This window comes from Chaetomium fimeti (assembly GCF_033439085.1).
Source record: "Chaetomium fimeti strain CBS 168.71 chromosome Unknown B0H64scaffold_1, whole genome shotgun sequence".
In the NCBI taxonomy this organism is placed as follows: Eukaryota; Fungi; Ascomycota; class Sordariomycetes; order Sordariales; family Chaetomiaceae; genus Chaetomium; species Chaetomium fimeti.
Genome location: NW_026944329.1, coordinates 4245101 through 4265572, shown reverse-complemented (window position 1 = coordinate 4265572; position 20472 = coordinate 4245101). Strand labels below are relative to the sequence as shown.

At 56.1% G+C, this 20472-nt stretch overlaps 7 protein-coding genes across 7 annotated transcripts; 6 read left to right on the top strand and 1 right to left on the bottom strand.

The window, feature by feature from the left end:
- The first annotated feature begins 157 nt into the window (after positions 1–157).
- On the top strand, positions 158–2142 carry B0H64DRAFT_382784 (uncharacterized protein). The gene is made up of 4 exons (XM_062802899.1): positions 158–536; positions 606–663; positions 721–1623; positions 1673–2142. Exons 1-4 carry the CDS (start codon positions 531–533, stop codon positions 1831–1833), a joined length of 1128 nt encoding a protein of 375 aa, XP_062664681.1. The 5' UTR covers positions 158–530; the 3' UTR covers positions 1834–2142.
- A 108-nt stretch (positions 2143–2250) lies between these two features.
- On the top strand, positions 2251–4071 carry B0H64DRAFT_382783 (cytochrome c1, heme protein, mitochondrial precursor). Its single transcript, XM_062802898.1, has 4 exons — positions 2251–2431; positions 2588–2745; positions 2885–2947; positions 3011–4071. The coding sequence occupies exons 1-4, from the start codon at positions 2357–2359 to the stop codon at positions 3687–3689; spliced, it is 975 nt and encodes a 324-aa protein (XP_062664680.1). The 5' UTR covers positions 2251–2356; the 3' UTR covers positions 3690–4071.
- Positions 4072–6190, top strand: B0H64DRAFT_471130 (uncharacterized protein). The gene is made up of 2 exons (XM_062807862.1): positions 4072–5740; positions 5887–6190. Exons 1-2 carry the CDS (start codon positions 4191–4193, stop codon positions 6020–6022), a joined length of 1686 nt encoding a protein of 561 aa, XP_062664679.1. The 5' UTR covers positions 4072–4190; the 3' UTR covers positions 6023–6190.
- Positions 6191–6211: 21 nt separating this feature from the next.
- On the top strand, positions 6212–7091 carry B0H64DRAFT_449816 (uncharacterized protein; the record flags this gene model as incomplete). The annotated part of the gene is made up of 3 exons (XM_062807103.1): positions 6212–6734; positions 6800–6856; positions 6923–7091. Exons 1-3 carry the CDS (start codon positions 6535–6537, stop codon positions 7089–7091), a joined length of 426 nt encoding a protein of 141 aa, XP_062664678.1. The 5' UTR covers positions 6212–6534.
- A 761-nt stretch (positions 7092–7852) lies between these two features.
- On the top strand, positions 7853–8952 carry B0H64DRAFT_414769 (uncharacterized protein; the record flags this gene model as incomplete). The annotated part of the gene is made up of 4 exons (XM_062805058.1): positions 7853–7880; positions 7944–8385; positions 8450–8772; positions 8846–8952. 4 exons carry the CDS (start codon positions 7853–7855, stop codon positions 8950–8952), a joined length of 900 nt encoding a protein of 299 aa, XP_062664677.1.
- Positions 8953–9692: 740 nt separating this feature from the next.
- Positions 9693–14986, top strand: B0H64DRAFT_315454 (uncharacterized protein; the record flags this gene model as incomplete). Its single annotated transcript, XM_062800243.1, has 6 exons — positions 9693–10037; positions 10251–11023; positions 11086–12848; positions 12910–13189; positions 13251–14054; positions 14122–14986. 6 exons carry the CDS (start codon positions 9693–9695, stop codon positions 14984–14986), a joined length of 4830 nt encoding a protein of 1609 aa, XP_062664676.1.
- Positions 14987–15784: 798 nt separating this feature from the next.
- On the bottom strand, positions 15785–18299 carry B0H64DRAFT_449810 (uncharacterized protein; the record flags this gene model as incomplete). The annotated part of the gene is made up of 2 exons (XM_062807102.1): positions 15785–16739; positions 16803–18299. The coding sequence occupies 2 exons, from the start codon at positions 18297–18299 to the stop codon at positions 15864–15866; spliced, it is 2373 nt and encodes a 790-aa protein (XP_062664675.1). The 3' UTR covers positions 15785–15863.
- Positions 18300–20472: the final 2173 nt, after the last annotated feature.

The window sequence follows — 20472 nt, the reverse complement described above, 5'->3', positions numbered from 1 at the left end:
GGGGAAAAAGAGGAGCAGTGTTGAACCACGTCAGTAACTGCCCTGCCTACCTATGTAAGGTACATACCGAAGTTCGTAAAGTACCCCAGGTACTGGTCTCTGGGACAATGGCCGGTAGCAAAAATACCAACCACAGTCCAAGTGACGAATGTGCCTCTTCAGAACTCTATTCAAACCCGTTTTGGTCTACAACCAATGGCACAGGTTGCTTTATTAAAACGCACTTGGAGACGGGTGTTTTAAAACTTTCCATGCGATTTAACAGGTAGCTCGCGGCCGTGTGAGTTGCAGGGCGGTTTCTTTCAGCAACCAAATTTGACCCCACATTGAGTCATCCCCTCATGGATTGCCCCTCAAAATCTTGAAGAAGCAAGCTGTAAAACAAATATTGTCCGCCATCGGCCAACAACCCAATTCCTGTTCCAGCTTTCCGATCCTTAAAGCTGCTTCCTGACAAGATTTTGAATTTTGAATTTACCAATTGGGTCGTAATTGCTCCGACAAAAAGTGAAGAAGAAAAAGCCACCATCATGTCTGTGAGTGAACCCCGCCATGGTCAAATCAAGTTGTGCGTTCCTCTAGACATTTGACTCACAACACCATAGTCGTTCTATCTTGAGAACAAGAATGTCGGAAACAAGGCAGAGAGCGAAGACTGGAGGAGTATGCGATCACTTGGAAACTCCTACAAGCTCACTGGGCACTAACGATATGGACCAGTCCGCGGCTACAACCCCCTAACGCCGCCCGGGCTGCTCCAGCACGAGATCGCCCAGACGCCCGAGTCGAAGAAGACCGTTCTCGAAAGTCGCGAGGAGGCCGCTGCGGTTGTCAATGGGACCGACGGGAAGCAGAGGCTATTGGTGGTCATTGGGCCTTGTTCTATCCACGACCCCAAAGCTGCGCTCGAGTATTGCGACATGCTGTTGAAGGAGAAGGCGAAGCACAAGGACGAGCTACTAATTGTCATGCGTTCCTACCTCGAGAAGCCGCGCACGACGGTGGGGTGGAAAGGCTTGATCAACGACCCGGATATTGACAACAGCTTCAACATCAACAAGGGATTGCGCCTCAGCAGACAGCTGTTCGTCGACCTCACCTCTCGGGGTATGCCCATCGCCAGCGAGATGCTGGACACAATCAGCCCCCAGTTCTTGGCCGATCTGCTCAGCGTCGGTGCCGTCGGCGCCAGGACAACCGAGAGCCAGCTTCACCGCGAGCTAGCCAGCGGGCTGAGTTTCCCCGTCGGCTTCAAGAACGGCACCGACGGGAGCCTCACCGTCGCCGTTGACGCCATCGGGGCGGTCAGGCACCCCCATCACTTCTTGTCCGTTACCAAACCTGGTGTAGCCGCCATCGTTGGCACCGTTGGCAATGAGGACTGTTTCGTGATTCTGCGTGGTGGTACCCGGGGCACCAACTACGACGCCGAAAGCATCGCGGAGGCTAAGGCTGCCCTGCAAAAGGCCGGAGTGCGGCAGCGGCTTATGGTGGACTGCAGCCACGGCAACTCGCTGAAGAACCACAAGAACCAGCCCAAGGTTGCAGCCACGTTGGCTGAACAGATTGAGAAGGGCGAGGACGCTATTATGGGTGTCATGATCGAGAGCCACATCAACGAGGGTGAGTCGCCTCCGCTTGCCATCCAAGTATCGTTCTAACATGCGTGTAGGTAACCAAAAGGTCCCCAAGGAGGGCAAGGAAGGCCTCAAATACGGCGTCAGTATCACCGATGCCTGCATCGGGTGGGAGGACACCATCCAGACCCTGGATCTTCTGGCCAATGCTGTGAAGAGGCGAAGAGAGTTGCTAGGCCAAAACGGCAGCACTTAAACTGCATCTTGCGCCGTGGGATAGTTGGGGAACTGTATAAACGTGTTATTTTCTAAGAAGGGCGTTTGCGGACAGCTGGGGTTGACAAAACGTGGTTTCTTGTTCCCATTCGGAGTGATACCGACATTTTGCAACCAGGTGGCAGTTGAATATTTATGATTCAGTCGAACTCGGAAACAAGAAACTCTCTGTGATCAAGGAAATGGAGTGAAATCTCTGCGGCCAACATTTCGAACCGGAAAGTGCAAATACCTAATCTTTTGGCAGGAGCAGTTGAAGCTGGAGCTCGGGGGTATGGACAGAGCTGGGCGGATAAATTATCGGCCGTGGGTGGTGGGCGCAGAGCTTGATTGGCCCGGCCAATGAGAGAGCGAGCGTTCCTAAGAATCCCGAATTTGAAGAAACCTGACCTGTCGACCTTCACCCAGCTTGCGCCTGCTACCCATATCACCGACGGTGGCAGCGAATTGCCTTGTCAATCCGACCCACGACACCCCTCTAAGCTCTGCAAGGTGTGCCGACCATGCTGGCGAGGTCCTGCCTGCGCTCGACGCGCGCCTTTGCCGGCCTGCGAAATGGCGCCGTGCACATTTCCAAGGTACGTCTCGGTTGGTTTCGATCGTCCCCATCGCACGGCCGCACCCACGACAACACCCGCCCGCCCAATTGCGCCCGCAACCCCGCCCCGTTTATTGAGTTCGCCTCGGAAATACTCTCCATCCCCTTTCGCAAGCTAATGCCCATCTCTACCTAGCGCGCCGCGTCTTCCTCGAGCTCCGGATCCGCTACCGAATCGCCGCTTCGGTTGAACATCGCTGCCGCCGCCGCTACCACTCTCGCCGCCGGCTCGATCGCCTGGTACTACCATCTCTATGGGCCTACTGCTGATGCCACCGCGCCGGCCGAGGAAGGGTGAGTGATCCGTCGAGACTGGGTCAACCCTCGCCGTGGACCGAGGCCCGTCTGCCCGCACTGCGGCATATTCGGCCAACCACGCTGTCGAGGGGGGCCTGGAGAAAACGAAATAGCACGGAACTTACTGTCGAACTAGTCTACATCCGACCAAGTACCCCTGGGTTCACGAGCAGTGGTTCAAAACCTTTGACCACCAGGCGTAAGCGTTCCTTCGTCCCACCACTGATCTATGGAGGCATGGCTCACAAGGGAAACCCTGCAGTCTCCGGAGAGGCTTCCAGGTCTACCGGGAAGTCTGCGCCTCGTGCCACTCTCTCAGCAGAGTCCCGTACCGCACTCTTGTCGGCAGCGTCCTGACCGTCGACGAGGCCAAGGTTCTCGCCGAGGAGAACGAGTACGATGCCGAGCCCAACGACCAGGGCGAGATCGAGAAGCGCCCCGGCAAGCTGTCCGATTACCTTCCGGCCCCTTACCCGAACGACGAGGCCGCCCGCTTCGCCAACAACGGTGCCCTCCCCCCCGATCTCAGCTTGATCATCAAGGCCCGCCACGGTGGCTGCGACTACGTCTTCAGCCTCCTCACTGGTTACCCCGATGAGCCTCCTGCTGGCGCCCAGGTGGGTGCCGGCCTGAACTTCAACCCTTACTTCCCCGGCACCGGTATCGCCATGGCCCGTGTCCTGTACGATGGCATTGTCGACTACGAGGATGGCACTCCCGCTACGACCTCGCAAATGGCCAAGGACGTCACCGAGTTCCTCAACTGGGCCGCCGAGCCCGAGATGGACGACCGGAAGCGCATGGGAATGAAGGTTCTGGCTGTCACGACGGTTCTGTTTGCGATGAGCGTCTGGGTCAAGAGGTACAAGTGGGCGTGGCTCAAGTCGAGAAAGATCGTCTACGACCCGCCCAAGACGAACGACATCGCCCCTCGCCGCTAAGCAACAGGCCGAGCCGGGACACTACACAGCTCGACCTCTTTTGTATGTACCATATACTGCTAGGCCGCCCAGGTTTCTCTCTACGGCGTAGATGAAAAGTGGGAGGACGAGAAACCTCTGGAGTGATGAAAGGGAAGCGGGGCGGGTAGATCGGGGCTTGAGTGTAAATCAATGTCGGTCTCAATCTAGACATTTCCTTACTGTTCAACATCGCTTCCCCTCCGGTTTTTGATTGTGATTATTTGGAACACCTCGGCCGATGTGCTCACTGAAGAGCCAGCTCGCCCGTCGATTGGGTTTTCCAAGCACGAAATTCCGCCCCATGTACGTACCGTTTTGTAATCAATCATCCCAGCCGTTTGCTACCCCTTCTCCATCCAACACTTAATCAGATTTCCCAATTTTTGATCCCATCAACCCGTTAGACATGACCGACTCCCACAACCCACTCGCATGGATCAACTCGGTCGACCAGTCACACATGAATAACACGATCCCAAAATGACAAGCCCAAACCCAACAAGCCAGGAGGTGCTGGCTGATGATCTCCTCTACGGCTTCGACATTTGCGACGAAGAAACCAGGCAATATCTTAGTTCGCTCATCGCCTCGGGCCAGGCGCCGCAGGCCGAGCTGGAGCAGCTGCATGAGCTCAGTCTCATGCGGGGAGCCGAGGACTGGGATATGCTGTTTGAGTGCGCCACCATCTTGCGCGGGAGGCGGCCTGATGCCGAGGAGGGGAGTGAGACAAGTTTGGTGCCGTTTCTGGAGGCGGTGCTTGAGGGGGGCTCTGGGGGGGTTGATGAGGGGGTTGGGCCGAAGCATAGGGATGGGGAGGAGGGGGAAATAAGTGGGAGACGCAAAGCGGCTGTGCCGAAGAAGAAGAAGGTGCTCGGGAAAGGTGTCTCGCATTTTTGGGGGGAGGATGATGATGGCGCCGGCGACAGGGCCAGGCGGAGGCAATGGCACCAGTATACCCATCCGCTTAGTATCCGGGCCGGAGGGGAAGGTGAAAATCCTCCTGTCACCACCGGGACACCATCCAAGGCGGTTGACGGAGGCCTAGATGGCGCCGCAGTGCCCAAACCCCAGCGCGCCTCGCCGGACGACACGAATGCCTCCATTACGATAAACGAAAGCCCGCCGAAGACCGCCACCGAAGATCGAGGCCTAGAACAACCAGTTTCACCCAACAAACCAACCTACCTAACACCCGAAACCAAGAAAGCAACCAGAGCCGAGCGAGCCGTCAAAGCCACAGGCGGATCCAGGTCCCCCTTCTTCAGCACACCACCACCACCTCCCCAAACCAAACCCCCCAAACCCGAACCCACCCCGCCATCAACCGCAAAAAAGAAGCCCCGCCCACCACGCGGCACCGTCTCCAGCCTGCCCATCCCACCCCTTTCCGCCACCCACTTCGGCCTGATCCAGGAAGAGCTCGCAGACGACCCCTTCCGCCTGCTCGTCGCCATCACCTTCCTCATCCGCACCGCCGGCAAGGCCGCCATCCCCGTGTTCCGCGAGCTCATGGCGCGCTTCCCCACGCCCGAGGCGCTCGCCGCGGAGGCGGCGGCCCCGGAGATTGTTGCTTTGATCCGTCCGCTGGGGTTGGCGGTGGTGCGCTGCGCGGCGGTGCAGAAATATGCGAGGGGGTGGCTGGAGAGGCCGCCGCGGAGGGGGGTGCGGTATGGGGTGAGGAATTACCCGCGGGTGGGGGATGGGCGGGGTGTGAGGGTGGGGGAGGAGTTTGGGCCGGAGGATGGTGGTGGTGGTGGTGGTGGTGGTGGTGGTGGTGGTGGTGAGGTTGGAGGAGAGGTTGTGGATGCTGTGGCGGATGCGCGAGCCAGGGGGGTCGGGAGCGCTTGGGAGATCGGGCATCTGACGCAGGGGCCGTATGCGTTGGATTCGTGGCGCATCTTTTGTAGGGATGTGTTGCTGGGCCGGGCGAGCCATTGGACGGGGAAGGGGAGCGCGCCTGAGTTCCAACCTGAGTGGATGCGTGTTCTGCCCCGGGACAAGGAGTTGAGGGCGTGTCTGCGGTGGATGTGGTACGTATCACTTGCATGTCTATCCCTTTGTTGCGGTGGCTAGGTACCTATGGTCACGTCAGTCCGGACATGGCTCTTAGACGGGTGGATCTAGCATCAAGTAAGTGTTTCCCGAGGTATGTTCAGGCGCGCTAATCTCGTGGTAGGATGCGAGAGGGTTGGGAATGGGATCCATTGACGGGCGAGAGAGAGCCTCTGCGTGAGGAATTGCGGAGGGCTGTAGACGAGGGCCGTGTTGGCTATGACGACAGTGGAAATCTGGTGATTATAGGAGGAGAGTGAAAGGTACTCGATAGATAGCAGTTTCTCTTTACCTATCCAGAGAATCCGGGGTACCAGAGTTGTCGAGACCAGGCCGCAAACCGCCTTGTTATCCTTGTTACATTACATCTTGGAAAGAGCCCAGTTTTCGATCTATATCAGGCGTCCTCATTTTCAGACAAGTCCCACGGTTCGGAATCTCAGGCAGATTCTCAAGTTTGCGGAAGTGCGTTCTGGCCGTTTCTTGCCTCGATTTAACCACCACCTTCCAACTTCGTTCGCTCCTTCCTTGTCAAATATACATCGAGGCTGGGTGGTCAACCACCGTTTCCGCCACGCCAGGTTTAACTTCGAATCCAGAATCTAAGGATAATCTCTTCAGGTTCCTAAAGCTCTCTTTAGCTGTCTAAGGTTCTTTCTACCTTGCCCAAGTAACCTACTCGCAACGCTCGCCTTACACCTGCTCCAACCGAAACGCAAAGCGGCAACCAAGAAGCTAAATTTAACTGCTTCTTGCTCCTCCTATCAACAAAATGCGGCCCCTTGCCCAAATCATCCTTCCCGCCGGCCTCATGGTACTTGCCGCGGGCTGGGCGGCTTCCGATAACCCGCCCCAGACCCAAAGCTTCGTCGGTTATTGTGCATTCGTTGGTGCTAACCTAACTGGTGACCACTGGCTGGGCGCATTCTGCCGCAACAACATGACCTCTGTGTTTGGTTACAACTACACCTGGTATATATCCTTTCTGTTTCTTTACCTCCTTTTGCTTACCTAGTGCTAACCGAGACCTACAACAGGATTGATCTTGACCTTTGCGTTGGCAACAACGGTAGCCAGTTGGTCCCCTATGACAAGTAAGGCTGTAACTCTCTGGGGGTAAATCAACTGCCTCTGTTAATGCTAACTTCCTCTTCTCTTAGTGGAAACTACTCGACGAGCTGTACCGACTGCTCCACCAGTGCGAAACCCAAGGAGACAATCATTCTCACCTGTTCCTGCCAGGACCTGAATAGACACTTCTTTAACTCTTCCCTTGACCTTAGTAACGGCCCCCTTTGGCAGCTCATTAAGTTGGCCGAGTCGTACTAATAGGAGAACACAGACACAACCCTCTACGATGATAATGGAAGTGCGGGCTGCTTTGGCCATCTGGGCAACAAGACGTTGGACTACGATAATCCCTGAGGTCGGCGAACAGCGCAACAATTTGCCTAGGCAATGCGAGAAAAGGGGTTCATGATTTTTGTCGGGTTTGTGGAGATCCCCTGTTACCCATTGTTTATGTTTATCCGACGATCTGAGTTGCTCTGGTCGGCCAGTAAATATGCTGATGCTGCGTTCTCGTATGGTAATATGTGTTAAAACACCCAAGGGTGCTACATTACAAAGTAATCCCTAAGTTTAATATCGCGATAATTTAAGTTGATATTTACATTGCATTGAACTAATTGCAGCTTGTTACTAACTAGTTTTCAAGGCTGGTGATGAACCGATTTCTCTCGTCAATACAACATTTGTTTATACACGGACATTACCGAGCTCAAGATGTTCACTAATCATTGAAGTATAACCACATTGTCAATTTGTCTGTTAAAGCTTAGTTGCTCAAAGCCGGCCAGTTCATGATGGGAGCCAAGGCCTGGCTTGGGAAGCTGAGTTGCGTCCCATGTCGTCATTGACTTACACGCATATTTTGTGGAGTCGTTCCACGACAAGCAACGGCGATGTCATCGCTCCCACAGTATTGACTGGGACGGGGAATTTTAAAGTAACCCGCTGTCCTGGAGTTCGAGAATATTGAACCAATCTCCAATTCATCATTCCAAAATTATCGCAAAAAAACCACCAAGATGACGTCCAAGCCGCAGTTCGAGAGTGGTAAGCAATCACATGGCTTCCTACGCGCACATCAACTGGTGAGGAACATACTGATAGGAATAGGCCACGAAATCCCGGTGTCTAGCCAGAGTTTCCCAGGCTTGGAAAGCAAAATGCCCAACCCACAACCACTGTTTGACGAGATCCCGACCGAAGATGGCAAGAGCCAGAAATACAGGCCAGCCGAGAAGCTGAAGGGCAAGAAAGCCATCATCACAGGGGGTGACTCGGGAATTGGGCGTGCAACGGCCATTTTGTTTGCCATGGAGGGCGCCGACTCCCTCATCGCCTATCTCCCCGAGGAAGAAGAGGATGCACGAGAGACCAAGAAGCGGGTTGAGCAATACGGGCAACAATGCCATCTGCTGGCCACCGACCTGAGAGATCAGAAAAACTGCAAGAGAGTGATTGACGAGGCAGTTAAGGTTTTCAACGGCCCGCTGGATATTTTGTTCAACAACGCGGCCTATCAGATGGTGGTGGATGATATCAAGGATCTTTCTGAGTACGTCTCCGTAATAAACAGCAGATTCAGGATGAGAGCGTACATGTACTGACACGAGGAACAGGGACCAGTGGTTGCATACCTTCAACACCAACATCCATCCCTATTTCTTCCTAGCCAAGTATGCGCTGCCGCACATGAAGCGAGGCAGCACCATCATCAACAATGCCAGCATCAACGCATACGTCGGCCGCCCTGACCTCCTCGACTACACGTCCACCAAGGGTGCCATCGTATCCTTTACTCGAGGCCTGAGCAACCAGCAGGTCGGCAAGGGCATCCGGGTCAACGCTGTTGCACCTGGCCCGGTCTGGACCCCGCTGATCCCGTCGACAATGTCAGACGAGGCACAAAAGCAGTTCACCAGCCCCATGGGCCGGCCCTCCCGTATGTTATTCGAATCTGATGCTCGACTAAGCCACGTAGCAGACCTGATGACCAGCTGACACGAGTGATCCAGAACCAAGCGAAATCGCAACATGTGTTGTTTTCTTAGCCTCGTTGGACAGCTCGTCCATCAGCGGCCAAACAATTCACTGTAACGGTGGCAGCATTGTTAATGGTTAGGATGGGATGAGTCGGTGAAGGCGAACTGTGAAACATAGTAGTGGTTGGTTAGTTGGTATGTTAGGTATTTAAGGCCCCGAGCTGGTCGTGTGAGCTGCTGGGCGAAAATGCATGAAGAGACCGAAAATAGCAGAAGGTGCCCGGCAGTTCTTTCCTAGCGCCTTTTCTTAGTCTGGAAATGCACGGTGTCTAGGCGCTTGGCGTGTTAAATGGACACGGTGTGGGCGAGATAGGCGGGAACTGTTGCAGCCTGCACTTACACAATGCGAGTCAGAGTCCACAATGCCGGAACAAAGGGAGAAGGCGTTGCCGCCCAGGCTTCTGGACCATCCAAATGGTTAGTGGGGGTACATGCCTTCCAATCCAGACAAAGAACAAGGCCCTTACCCATAGTACATGATGCCCGACGTAATACACTCTCTTGCCTGTGTATCTTTTCTTCCGAGTCGTGAATAACACTAAATCCCTGGCTGCCTAAGCCTCGCACTGTAATTCGCACCTTGATAGCCTCAGTTCTTTCGACCGACTTTTTTTTTTTTTTTGGTTTGGCATTTCACTTCTCTCAGCTTTCTTTAGCCTCAAGTTGTACTTCAACCGCTCGGATGATAAACCATTGCGATGCACCACAAATCGTTATTGAAGCCACCATCACCGCAACCAAGACCCTGGTGAAGGGGTCGTAATTCATCTCCACAACCACAGCCAAGACAAGTTTGTTAATGAACACGAAGTCGCCCGACATGTTGGACCCCGACCTTTTAGATCGGGCTGTCGGTCTCACCGCCGTGGTTGTGGTAGCCCTACTCACCATTCCGGCACTTGTTTATGTCTGCAGGACGAGTGCGCGTTTTGTAGAGGGTTATGTTCAACTGAGTGGAGATGAAGACGTCTATCAAGATCGCGATGGTATCGCCACCGAAAACTCGATTAGGGCCTTCTCCGACACGCGACCCAAAGTCGCGACTTGGCTCGGGGCTCTCATTGGCATGGGAGCATCCATCGCGACAAGGGTCATGGTGTTGAAAGGCGCCGAGCACACCAATGTGCTTTCTGAGTTAACCGCCTGGACAGAGCCAGTGTGCTGGGTAAGGTACCCCGATTATCCCGGATTGTGAACGATGAAACTGAATTCTTCATAGGTCTTTCTCTGCTTGCAGTGTGCTTTCCTTCCTTCTAGACACAAATACCAAGCAAAGTTCCGGATCGCCATCTTTGGTGTCTTGTCATCGCTCTTGGTTGCCGTCACAACCGCTCTTCGCCACGGTTATGAAGCACTTGCATCTCTCTCTGGCGCAGAGGAAGACACGGCCATGCGGGTGTCAGGACTTCTTTACCTGCTCCAACTGGCCGCGGCTGTGGTTACTGCATGCGGCTTTGCAGGCTTCTCACGCCGTCCCGACATATTCGATAAGGCCGGGCTCGTGGATCAACAGCATACTCTTTCATTGCTGTCCAAGTTCACCTACTCTTGGAATCGGAACATCTTCAATGTTTCCAGGGAGCGGCAAATGCAAGTTCAAGATATCCCCAACCTCGACTATGTCACCCGATCAAGGTATCTCGAGTCCAAGTTTCTCGGCAAGGGCACTGCGGGCCCGCTCTGGAAACGGCTCATCAAAGCCCATGCTGGTGAACTCGCGCTGCAGTGGTTCTTGACCCTGGTCATCGCCTGCCTCTCTCTGTTCCCGCAGGTCGTCCTGTACAACTTCCTGTCCAAGATTGAGCGGAGTCAGCAGCACACGGCTGCAGATCCTACTGTGTTCTTCTGGGTCTTTGGCCTGCTCCTTAGCCAGCTTATCCAAGTCGGGGTCAACAATTGGCTCAAGTGGATCACTGCCAGCCGCCTTGAAATCCCAGTAAGCTCGCTGCTGCAGTCCCTGGTTTTCTCCAAGGCCCTCAAGCTGTATGAGACCGCCCCTCCGGGTCAGAACGTGGATAAGGGCAGCGATCCTGGCAGTCGAGGCAGCGCTGGAGATGCCAACGGGGACAGTGCGGCCCGTCCCGGCAAAGCGAAGAAGAGCAAGGAGCCAGAAACCCGACAATCCGTGATCAACCACATGAAGCTTGACAGGTATGATCCCAGGTGCGAGGGCGAGCCATGGCCCGATTGTTTCCGCTTCTGACATCCTCTAGCGGCCGTGTTACCATCTTCTGCACCTACAACAATAATTTCCCAATGGCGGTGTTCAAGCTTATCCTCGCTGGAGGCTTTGCCGTCAGTTTGATGGGTTGGTTGCCCGTCATATGCGGGTTGGGTGCCGGCTCCCTGATGGTGCCGCTGAGCTCAATGCTGTCGAGGAGGTACACAGCCTTGCACTTCGGCTTGATGAAGTACCGCGACGGCAAGGCCCATCTATTAACGGAAGCCTTGCAAGGCATGCGCCAGATCAGGTACTCGGCTCTTGAGCAACATTGGGAGAGCAAGATCTTGGCCTCTCGCAACGAGGAGCTCAGACAGTATTGGAAGGTTGCCCTCTGGCAGTGCCTGGTGGTCTTCATGGTCAACCTTGGTCCGCTGCTGTTGGCGAGCGTCACTTTCTGCATCTACGTCTGGCAGAACGGCACACACATCCGGGCTTCCATCATCTTCACATCGCTCGGTCTATTTGACCAACTCGACGAGGCCATTTCTCTGCTGCCGCTCCTGCAAATGTATCTGCTTGAGGCGTGGACCAGCGCCGTGAGGCTGGAGAAGTATTTCAAGCAGTCAGACAAGGCACCCGTGTCGGAGCCGGGAGAGATGATCGCCTTCGACAATGCCACCGTGGCATGGCCGAGGGTCGAGGATACCGACATCCCCGAAGGGGGAGCAGAAGAACAGCGGGAAGCCCACTCGATCCTTAAAGACGCCACCCTCGATTTCCCCATCGGCAAGCTCAGCGTTATTTCGGGGAAGACGGGCTCGGGCAAGAGCCTCTTGCTCGCAGCCCTCCTCGGAGAGGTCAAGCTCTTGTCAGGGGCAGTTCGCCTTCCGCCTGTGCCCAAGTTCGACGACAGCGCGGAATATATCTCCGAAGAGGACTGGGTGGTCCCCCAGCTAACCGCCTTTGTCTCCCAGACACCTTGGGTGGAGGGTGGTACTGTCAGGGAGAACGTAACCTTCGGTCTTCCTTTCGTTGAAGGTCGTTATCGCAAGGTTCTCACAGCCTGCGCTCTCGAGAAAGACATTGAGCTTCTGGTGGACGGCGACGAGACGGAAGTTGGCCCTAAGGGCGTCACTCTCTCGGGCGGTCAGCGATGGCGTGTTGCCCTCGCTCGGGCTCTCTATTCCCGTGCCGGCATTCTCGTGCTCGACGATGTCCTCAGCGCGGTAGACGCTCACGTCGGTAAGCTGATCGTCGACGAAGCGCTCACCGGCGGGCTTGCTCGGGGAAGGACTCGAATTCTAGCCACGCACCACGCTGAGCTGGTACTGCCTCACGCGAGCTATCTGGTCCGCCTCCGCAGCGGCGAGGTCGAGTCAGCCGAGTCTCTTTCACCCTCCGATGTGGAATATGCCGTGCCCGGGGAACCGGAGCAGGGGGCTCCGTCCGCATCACCCGAAGATGCCCATAGCGGCGAGAACGGCCACAGCCGCCACCCCGCTTCAGCCGAGCCGAAGAAGTCCAAGAAGACGGAGGAACAGAGGGAAACTGGTCGCGTCAAGTGGGATGTGTACAAGGCTTATTATAAAGCGAGCGGCGGTGTGCTCCCTTGGTTTATCGGCGTCTCCATCCTCCTCTTCGGCCACTTCTTGACCGTTGCCCGGAATTGGAGTCTGAAGGAGCTTTCACAGCAGGCAGCGTCTGAGGCGGTCCCTCTCAAGTCGCTAACCTCGCAAATCGTCACCTCCTTGCACTACACCGGCGACTTTGTCTCGCAGAAGGCCTCGAGGACCGAGCGCGGTATCTTCTTCTGTACGTTTATCCCGGCTGTCCCCGTACGCTCGTTTTGATCGACTGCTAACTTCACCATTAGGGCTGGGCGCCTACATCGTCATCGAATTTGCTATGCTCCTAACCCAGATCGTCAGGGTCATTATCTTCTTTTTTGTCGGTTTGACCGCATCCAAGGTCCTCTTCCAGCGCATGACGCATGCTATTCTCAGAGCGCCACTACGCTGGATCGACACGGTTCCGGCCGGGCGCATCCTCAACCGCTTCACCTCCGACACGTTCGTGGTTGACAGGCGTCTCTCCAGCCAGACGTTCACCTTCATCCGGAACATCTTGTTTCTAGTTGTCATTATCGCCACCAGGTATGTCTCATTTACAGAAGCCCCGGAGTGAATACTCACATGTGCTAACTGATGACCATAGTCTGTCGGTGTCGGCGTACGTCATATTCTTCGGCATCCTCCTCTTCGTCCTGTATGTGCGAGTTGCGCGTGAGTACATCACGACTGCTCGGGAGGTGAAGCGGATCAATTCAGTTTCGCACTCGCCGATCTACGACCAGTTCAGCTCTGTCCTCTCGGGCCTTTCCACCATTCGCGCGTTCGACCGTACCAAGTACTACATGGACCGCATGTACGGTCTCATCGACAACAGCTCGAAGGCGACCTGGATGCTGGAGTTGTCCACCCGCTGGATGGCTTTCCGGATGGGCGTGCTCGGCGCCCTGTTCGTCAGCGTTGTCGCCAACGCCGTCGCCTTCAGCCGTGTCGACGCCGCCTTGGCTGGCTTCAGCTTGGCCTTTGCCTTGCGATACACCAGTGCCTTGACGTCCCTTCTCCAGTCCATGACCTCGGTGGAGCTGGGATTCAACGCCTGCGAGCGGGTGCTGGAATATGCCGAGATCGAGACCGAGCCCGAGGGCGGGAAGGATGCCCCCGCCGCGTGGCCCGCCGAAGGGAAGATCGAGGTTGAAAACTTGACAATCCGCTACGCTGACGATCTCCCGCCGGTCCTGAAGAATCTCAACTTTACCGTCGGCGCTGGTGAGCGAATCGGCATTGTTGGGCGGACGGGTGCGGGGAAGTCGACACTTGCTGCGGTTTTCTTTCGTCTACTTGACCCTGTCGAGGGTTCGGTCCATGTGGACAACATCGATATCTCGACCCTGAAGTTGTCTCAGTTGCGGAGTCGTCTTGCCATTATCCCGCAAGATCCGTTTCTCTTCTCGTAAGGCTATCCTCGCTGATTATCCTGTCACGGGAATAAGTAATCCTGGCTAACTCAACCATCACAGGGGCACACTGCGCTCGAACCTCGATATGGAGAGCACCCTAGACGACCACGAACTGATTGAATCGCTGAAGCGTGTGCACCTGATCGAGGCGGACGAGGACAACGAGAGCCCAGCTATCGCAGATGCGCCTGCCGATACTGCTGCTGCTGCAAGCGTCTCAACATCAGCCGTCCTACCGGCCGTAGACTCCGAGACTACGACGCAAGCATCGACAGCGTTCGAGCCCGAACCCACCCTGATCGATCCCCAGCCAGAGACGCAGCCCGCCCAAGACAACAACAACAACAACACCAACTCCAACATCTTCACCAACCTCTCCACGCCCGTCAGCACCGGCGGCGCCAACCTCTCCCAGGGCCAGCGCCAGCTCGTCTGCCTCGCCCGCGCCCTGCTCAAGCGGCCCAAGATCGTCGTGCTGGACGAGGCCACGAGCGCGGTCGACCGCGGCACCGACAGCAACATCCAGGAGTCCCTGCGCAAGGAGTTTGCCGCCGCCGGGTGCACGGTGCTGGTTATCGCCCACCGCCTGTCCACGGTCGCCGACTTTGACCGCGTGCTGGTGCTGGAGAAGGGCCGCGTCGCCGAGATGGGCACGCCCAGGGAGCTTCTGTTGGCTGGTATGAGACGGGCGGCGGAGAAGGCGGCCAAGGGTGTGCAGGATGGTGATGTGGAGCGGGAGGAGGCTGATGCGAGCACCCTGCAGAGTCGGGATGGTGAGGATGATGAGGTTGATGGCACGGGGGCGTTCTGGGAGTTGGTGCAGAAGAGTGCGGAGAAGGAGAAGCTGCTGGATATGGTCCTGGGCGGGGAGAGGGATGGGTTGGTGGATCTCGTGCAGGGCGGTAGTGCGGGGAAGCCGGAGTAGGGGGCTATGATGGGGTGTAGATGGGGTGTAGATGGCTTGAGGCTTACCATGGCTGGCGTTGTGGCATAGACAGAGCTGGAGTGGTGTGTGGTTGCATGGCTTTTTGTACGGCATATTCCTGTAGGATACACGCAGCGTAGCGCATAATGGCTGGGCTAGGGGAGCGGGGTTATATAGGTTCAAGAATAATACGATGATTTTCAAATACATTAGGGAAGAGCTAGTCGGATCTCTGGTGCTACACGTGAGGCTGCTTGGGCATATCACTAAGTTTCGCAGTGGTAGAGTGTGGGTTTATATGATTCCCGACAGATCTATGTACAGTATATCCTGTTTGAAGACGGCTGCCGTCAGATACTACCCAGCCTGTCGGATAGATATAAGGCCTAGAAAGCAGCAACATGACGAATGTCAATTGTCCCCCGCCATCAAACGTCATCTTGTTGTTCCTCCCAATCCCCCATCCTCCCCACAAGGCAAACGCTGAAGACCATCGAGAATAACCGGCGGGTCGAGAGGTAAGAAAAGTATTAATCGACGGAACGCCAGAAGGACGAACCTTAGTGCGCCCCCTGGCTAAAAATAAGATGGCTGAAAAGCCCAGAGCTCGGGGAAAACAAGGCGTGATAAAAACCAAAACAGTACCGGTACAGAACTGCATGCCAGAGGACAGCAGGGGAAAGGTTGAGCTGATGCCCCTCTCTCGCATGGTACATACCCGCTTCAACTCGAGGAAATGCCTGACATTGAGGACGGTCAAGCAACTGAAGCCAGGCTGTGTGATGGACATGTCGGGCAGGTCCAGCTGAGAGTGGGTGACAAGGCCATCCATGAAAATGAATGACCTATGGAGCCGGGTGAGTGAGTGAGCGAGTGATTACTCCTTCTCCTCAACCTCCTCGCTCTCGGTGTCGTCATCATCCACAACGGCGCGATCAGAACCAGCACTGCTGGCGGCACCACCGCTGGCAGCAGCAGCACCCTCACTGCCAGCACTGCCAGCACGCGCTTCACCATGGTGATGAACAGCACCCCCCTCGCCAAGGTGGTGAACAGCACCCCTCACTACCCCAGCCTGGGCCCGGTCATGGCCGCCACGATCCAGCACCTGCGCCCTCGCCTCGCGCTGCGCCCGCGTAGTCTCGTACTCCATCCGGAACTGGCTATCCCGCTCCCCCACAAACCACCGCACCGTCTGCGGGAAGGCATCCACGCCTTCACCCCCATCACCCTCCCCCTCCCCACCCGCACCCGCACCATCACCATCACCACCCCCACAAGAACCACCAGCACCATCCCCATAAGAACCACCACCATCCCCACTCCTCCTCCTCCCCCCAACCTCCATGAGCGACATCTCCCTCTCCACCCGCCTCCGCAGGGCAAACACCTCCCACAGCATCTGTATGGCATACACGCGATGGTTGCGCGCGACCAGGCGCAGCAGGATAGTGTTGTGGGCCCAGGCGCGGGCGAGCTGCTCGAGGGTGGAGCGGTCGTGCTCGTGCTGGTGCTGGGCGAAGGCGAGGTCTTGGAGGTAGGCCGGGTGGTAGGGCGCTGGTGCTGCTTGGTGCGCTGCTGCTGGGTGGGCCGCTGCTGCTGGGTGGGTGTTGTTGTTGTTGTTGTTGTTGTTGTTGTTGTGGGATGGGTGAGTGGGGGGGTAGGCGGTGTTGGGGTTGTTGTTGTGGTTGTGGGGGGCTGCTGCTGCTGCTGGGTGGGGAGGGTAAGGGGCGTAAGGGGGGTATGGAGGGTACTGTTGGTTTGGGTTAGTTTGGGGGGGTTAAGGGGTGGAGATTGGAAAGGGGGGGTGACTTACCTCTAGGTAGGGCTGGTGAAGGGGGTACGGCGGGTAGCCTTGGGGGGCCGGCGGATACATGTGCTGGTGAGGGTGGCCGTAGGGGGCAGGGTACTGGCCATGGCCATACGGGGTCGGTTCAGGGTGATACTGCGGAACTAACGCCTGCCGGGGTGGTTGCCACTGGTCGGGGATCCGGGTGCGGACGCGGTTGGGGTCCAGGGGGGGCCTGTCCCCGTACAGCCAGTTGTAGATGTCGACAACAAGGCGGTCATGCTCACGGTCCTGCGGTGTCATGGCCGGTCGCTCAGCCAAAGTGCGAGTGCCCTGTGCAGCACTGGCCTGAGGGGAAGTGCCGCCACGGTCGGTGCTGACTTGGGAGAGGGTGCGGGCGTGGGAACCCCCAGTGGAACGAGCGCTGTGGCGGCGGTGCGAGTCGTTGGCATTGTCGGCATGCCCCTTCTCCTCGGCAACCTCATTGCCGTCTTCATCTTGCCGAGACTCCAAGTCATCGTCCCCACCCCCGTTACCGTCATTGCCATAGTCGTCAAGGCGGCTGCCGGAAGCCCGGCGAGACTGCTCGCTATTGTTCAGCTTGGGTTTAGTAGCTGGTAGCTGCCGGCGACCATCCTGGCGAGTGCTGGGACCGGCCATAGGAGGGGCGGTCGGAGCTGGAACCGGAGGGCCATAGTAGCCATGCATATGCGGCTCGATTCTCCCATACGGAGTGTATCCGCCATGTATCGGAGCCTGATGATAGCGAAGAGCAGCTTGGTTGTGGTCATAGTAGCTGGGCACCGGAGGAGGAGGACGGGGGCCGGAGTCACCGCGAGGATTGGCGGGCGGAGGAAAGTGAGACTGTCCGGGGCCGGCGTTGGCGGGTTTGTTGTTGCCATGGCCGGCTGAGTCGTCATCCTCGCCATCCTCGTCATCCTCATCGTCCTCATCCTCGTCGTCAGGGGTGTTGTAATCGGTTTCCACTAACTTGCGGCGACGAGGGGCGGGAGGAGGAGTCTTGGGCTCCTTGTCCGGGCTGGCCGAAGCGGCACGCTTGGCCGGGACCTTCTTGTTGGGTGGCTTAGACTGCCTGGGCTGCCTGGGTGCTCTCGCCACCTTCTTCATGACCCAGTCCAAGGCATCGGCATCGATGAAGTGGTTGCGGTTGGGGTGCCAGCGGCGGTCGCGTGCACAGTCCTCACACATGCGGATGGCGCAGATGGTGCAAACATGGAGGGTACCCCGAGACCGGGCGTTGCACCAGTCGCACTTCTGGACCCGACCGTACTTGGGATACCATTTGCGGTGGTCGCGGTTGGGCTCCTTGGAGAGCGAGTCAAGTGACGGAGGTTCTTGGGGCACCGTGTCTTCCGGAGCGTCAACATATGCGTTCTCATTCCTGGGCTCCGAGGGCGAATGGTTGTCGTCGTCGTTGTTGTTGTTGTTGTTGTTGTTGTCTTTGGAAGAGGAGGAGGGTTTGGCGTTTGCCAGAGGATGGCGGCCGTTGTGGTCCTGGTCCATGGTGGAAGTAAGAAGATGATGCCACTAGAAGCAGAAGCAGGCTATGGGAAGCAAAGTAAGGAGTGTAGCAAGCTGAGAGGTTTGTGATATTGCGCGGGTACGCGGGGCAGGTGGATGAAGAGTGAGTTCTCAGTGGGACATTGGTGTGGGAAGATTTGAAAAGGAAGAGGGAAGAGGGAAGAGCAGTGCGGCTTAAGTAGGGCAGGAGGGAAGGGCTGCCATCTCAACCGATGTGCTACCAGCTTGCCCTCATGACGGGAGGAGCGGGAAAAACAGAGTGAACGAGGGAGAGCACTTGGGACGGAGGCGGGTGAATAAAGCGCCAACCACACCTGATCACTCGTCCGTTCAGACTGGCGACCCTGAGGACCACAAAGCAGTCCGCGCTGCTGTGACACCATTACCAGAACAGCCACCACACTCTGAGTGGTCCACGCCCAACCCTGGCATACAACTGGAGTCTACGGGGGTGCTAGAAAAGGGATTGACGACGGGTGCTGTCTCTAGGTTGTTTGAGCTACTTGTCCCATGTTCCGCTTACCTACCTGTCTGCCTACTTTCTGCTATGAACCCCCTTAGCTGGTGCCTCAGGGGGGTACAGCCAATAATCACCTAATCACCCTGATGAACCCTGAGTTCAGACGGTTTCTTTGTTTGGGGGAAAGAACAGGATTTGTGTTTGTGGTCGCCACCTTGCAGACTTACAATCACTCCATCTCAACACGAACAAGGACATGAGTGAGTCACGGCTCTCTCTCCATAGTGCTTGCTGCGAGGACGAGCCTGTGAGGACGAGCCGGCAACGGATAAGGCACAGCAAACTCATGTACACAGCAACACGAATCGCCAACCATCCCCGTCAAATACCTAACTACCTATAGTTTCCAACAACAAACAAGTCCCTACAAGGCAGATAGAATACCCCGATTCAACAGCCAGGCGGTGCCAAAGTTGTAATCTGCCGCGGCGAATACACCCGGCGCGTCCATGTCAAACACTTGAACTCCTCCCCTCGGTAGGTACGTAGATCTAGGAGGAAATCAGTTATTACACCCCCAGAAGCAAGCGATTTCCAAGTTACCCACGATCAGTCCGCAACTTTGTCGCAAGAGCCGGTCTCGAAGCTACACATAGTAGGAGGGCAGCAGTGCTTGGATATCAAGTCGCACTTCATGCGAGCCTTCCTGCACTCCCTTTCCCGGCCCTCGACAGCATTGTTAGCCGGAGCGGGCATAGCGAGGCCGAGGACGGCGTTGCCGAGAAGCAGGAGAACGGTGGCTGAGAATTGCATGATGTTTGGCGTGATGTGTGGAAGGATGTTGTGATCTCTGTTGAATGCGGTGTGGTGAATATCTGAATTCAAACGAGAAAGATGCAGATATATCCGTATATACCCGGAGAGAACACTGAATACATAGTAGGGAACCCGATGGAGGGTCTCGCATTAACATCGACCGAGCTGAGTAAACCGAGCGAGTTGAGACACGGCGTTGATCAGCAGCTTTAGCTTGATTATACTCGAACTCGATTGGATTATGGGGAGTTATCCGGTATCCTCCCTCTGCGACAATACGTGGTCGCTCCCCCTGTGGTAGGAAAAGATAGACGACAATATCGACTCCGTAACTCTTGGCAGCCTGGAAGTTTGCGACAGGATGACCAACTTGGGTAATCACCATGACTCCCAAGCAGCGATTGGGGAGTTCCTGACTGGAGTCATTGGAGAGACATTTCAGAGAGTAAGAGACAAGAGCTTATCCTCAGAAGTCCTGAGCCGAGGAAGCGCTTCCGAGTCCACTGGTGTATAACTAACGGACCCTTGAATGTCGTCGAGTTGCCATCTTCTCGTCACCATTGAACTTAGGCTTTCTCCCTCGCTCCGTTGGCATAAAGAGATATCCCAAAGGCCGGAGAAAGCAGCCGATATTGAACCCAACCCCTTCTATACATTCTGCCTAATGTTATATATACCGTTCGATTAAACGTAAGCTAGAATGACTGAAAATATGACGTTGCGGACTTGGGCAAATTTGAGAAGCGCGAGGTCGGTGTGCACAAGTTCTCGCCGAGAGGCCGTCTCGATAAACCAGACCTAGGGTTAGGGTCTAAGAAATCCGAGCTTTGGCAGAAAGTGACCAAAGCGTTGTGAGCATGGCCGCTGCAGGGCCCAGAA

Bases quoted from the DNA above. Each gene is read 5' to 3' on its own strand.
- B0H64DRAFT_382783 (XM_062802898.1), top strand. From the start codon at position 2,357: ATGCTGGCGAGGTCCTGCCTGCGCTCGACGCGCGCCTTTGCCGGCCTG. The intron at 2,746-2,884 runs GTGAGTGATCCG...CTGTCGAACTAG, and splicing joins ACCGCGCCGGCCGAGGAAGG to TCTACATCCGACCAAGTACC. The intron at 2,948-3,010 runs GTAAGCGTTCCT...GAAACCCTGCAG, and splicing joins AAAACCTTTGACCACCAGGC to TCTCCGGAGAGGCTTCCAGG.
- B0H64DRAFT_471130 (XM_062807862.1), top strand. From the start codon at position 4,191: ATGACAAGCCCAAACCCAACAAGCCAGGAGGTGCTGGCTGATGATCTC. The intron at 5,741-5,886 runs GTACGTATCACT...ATCTCGTGGTAG, and splicing joins GCGTGTCTGCGGTGGATGTG to GATGCGAGAGGGTTGGGAAT.
- B0H64DRAFT_382784 (XM_062802899.1), top strand. The intron at 664-720 runs GTATGCGATCAC...GATATGGACCAG, and splicing joins AGAGAGCGAAGACTGGAGGA to TCCGCGGCTACAACCCCCTA. The intron at 1,624-1,672 runs GTGAGTCGCCTC...ACATGCGTGTAG, and splicing joins CGAGAGCCACATCAACGAGG to GTAACCAAAAGGTCCCCAAG.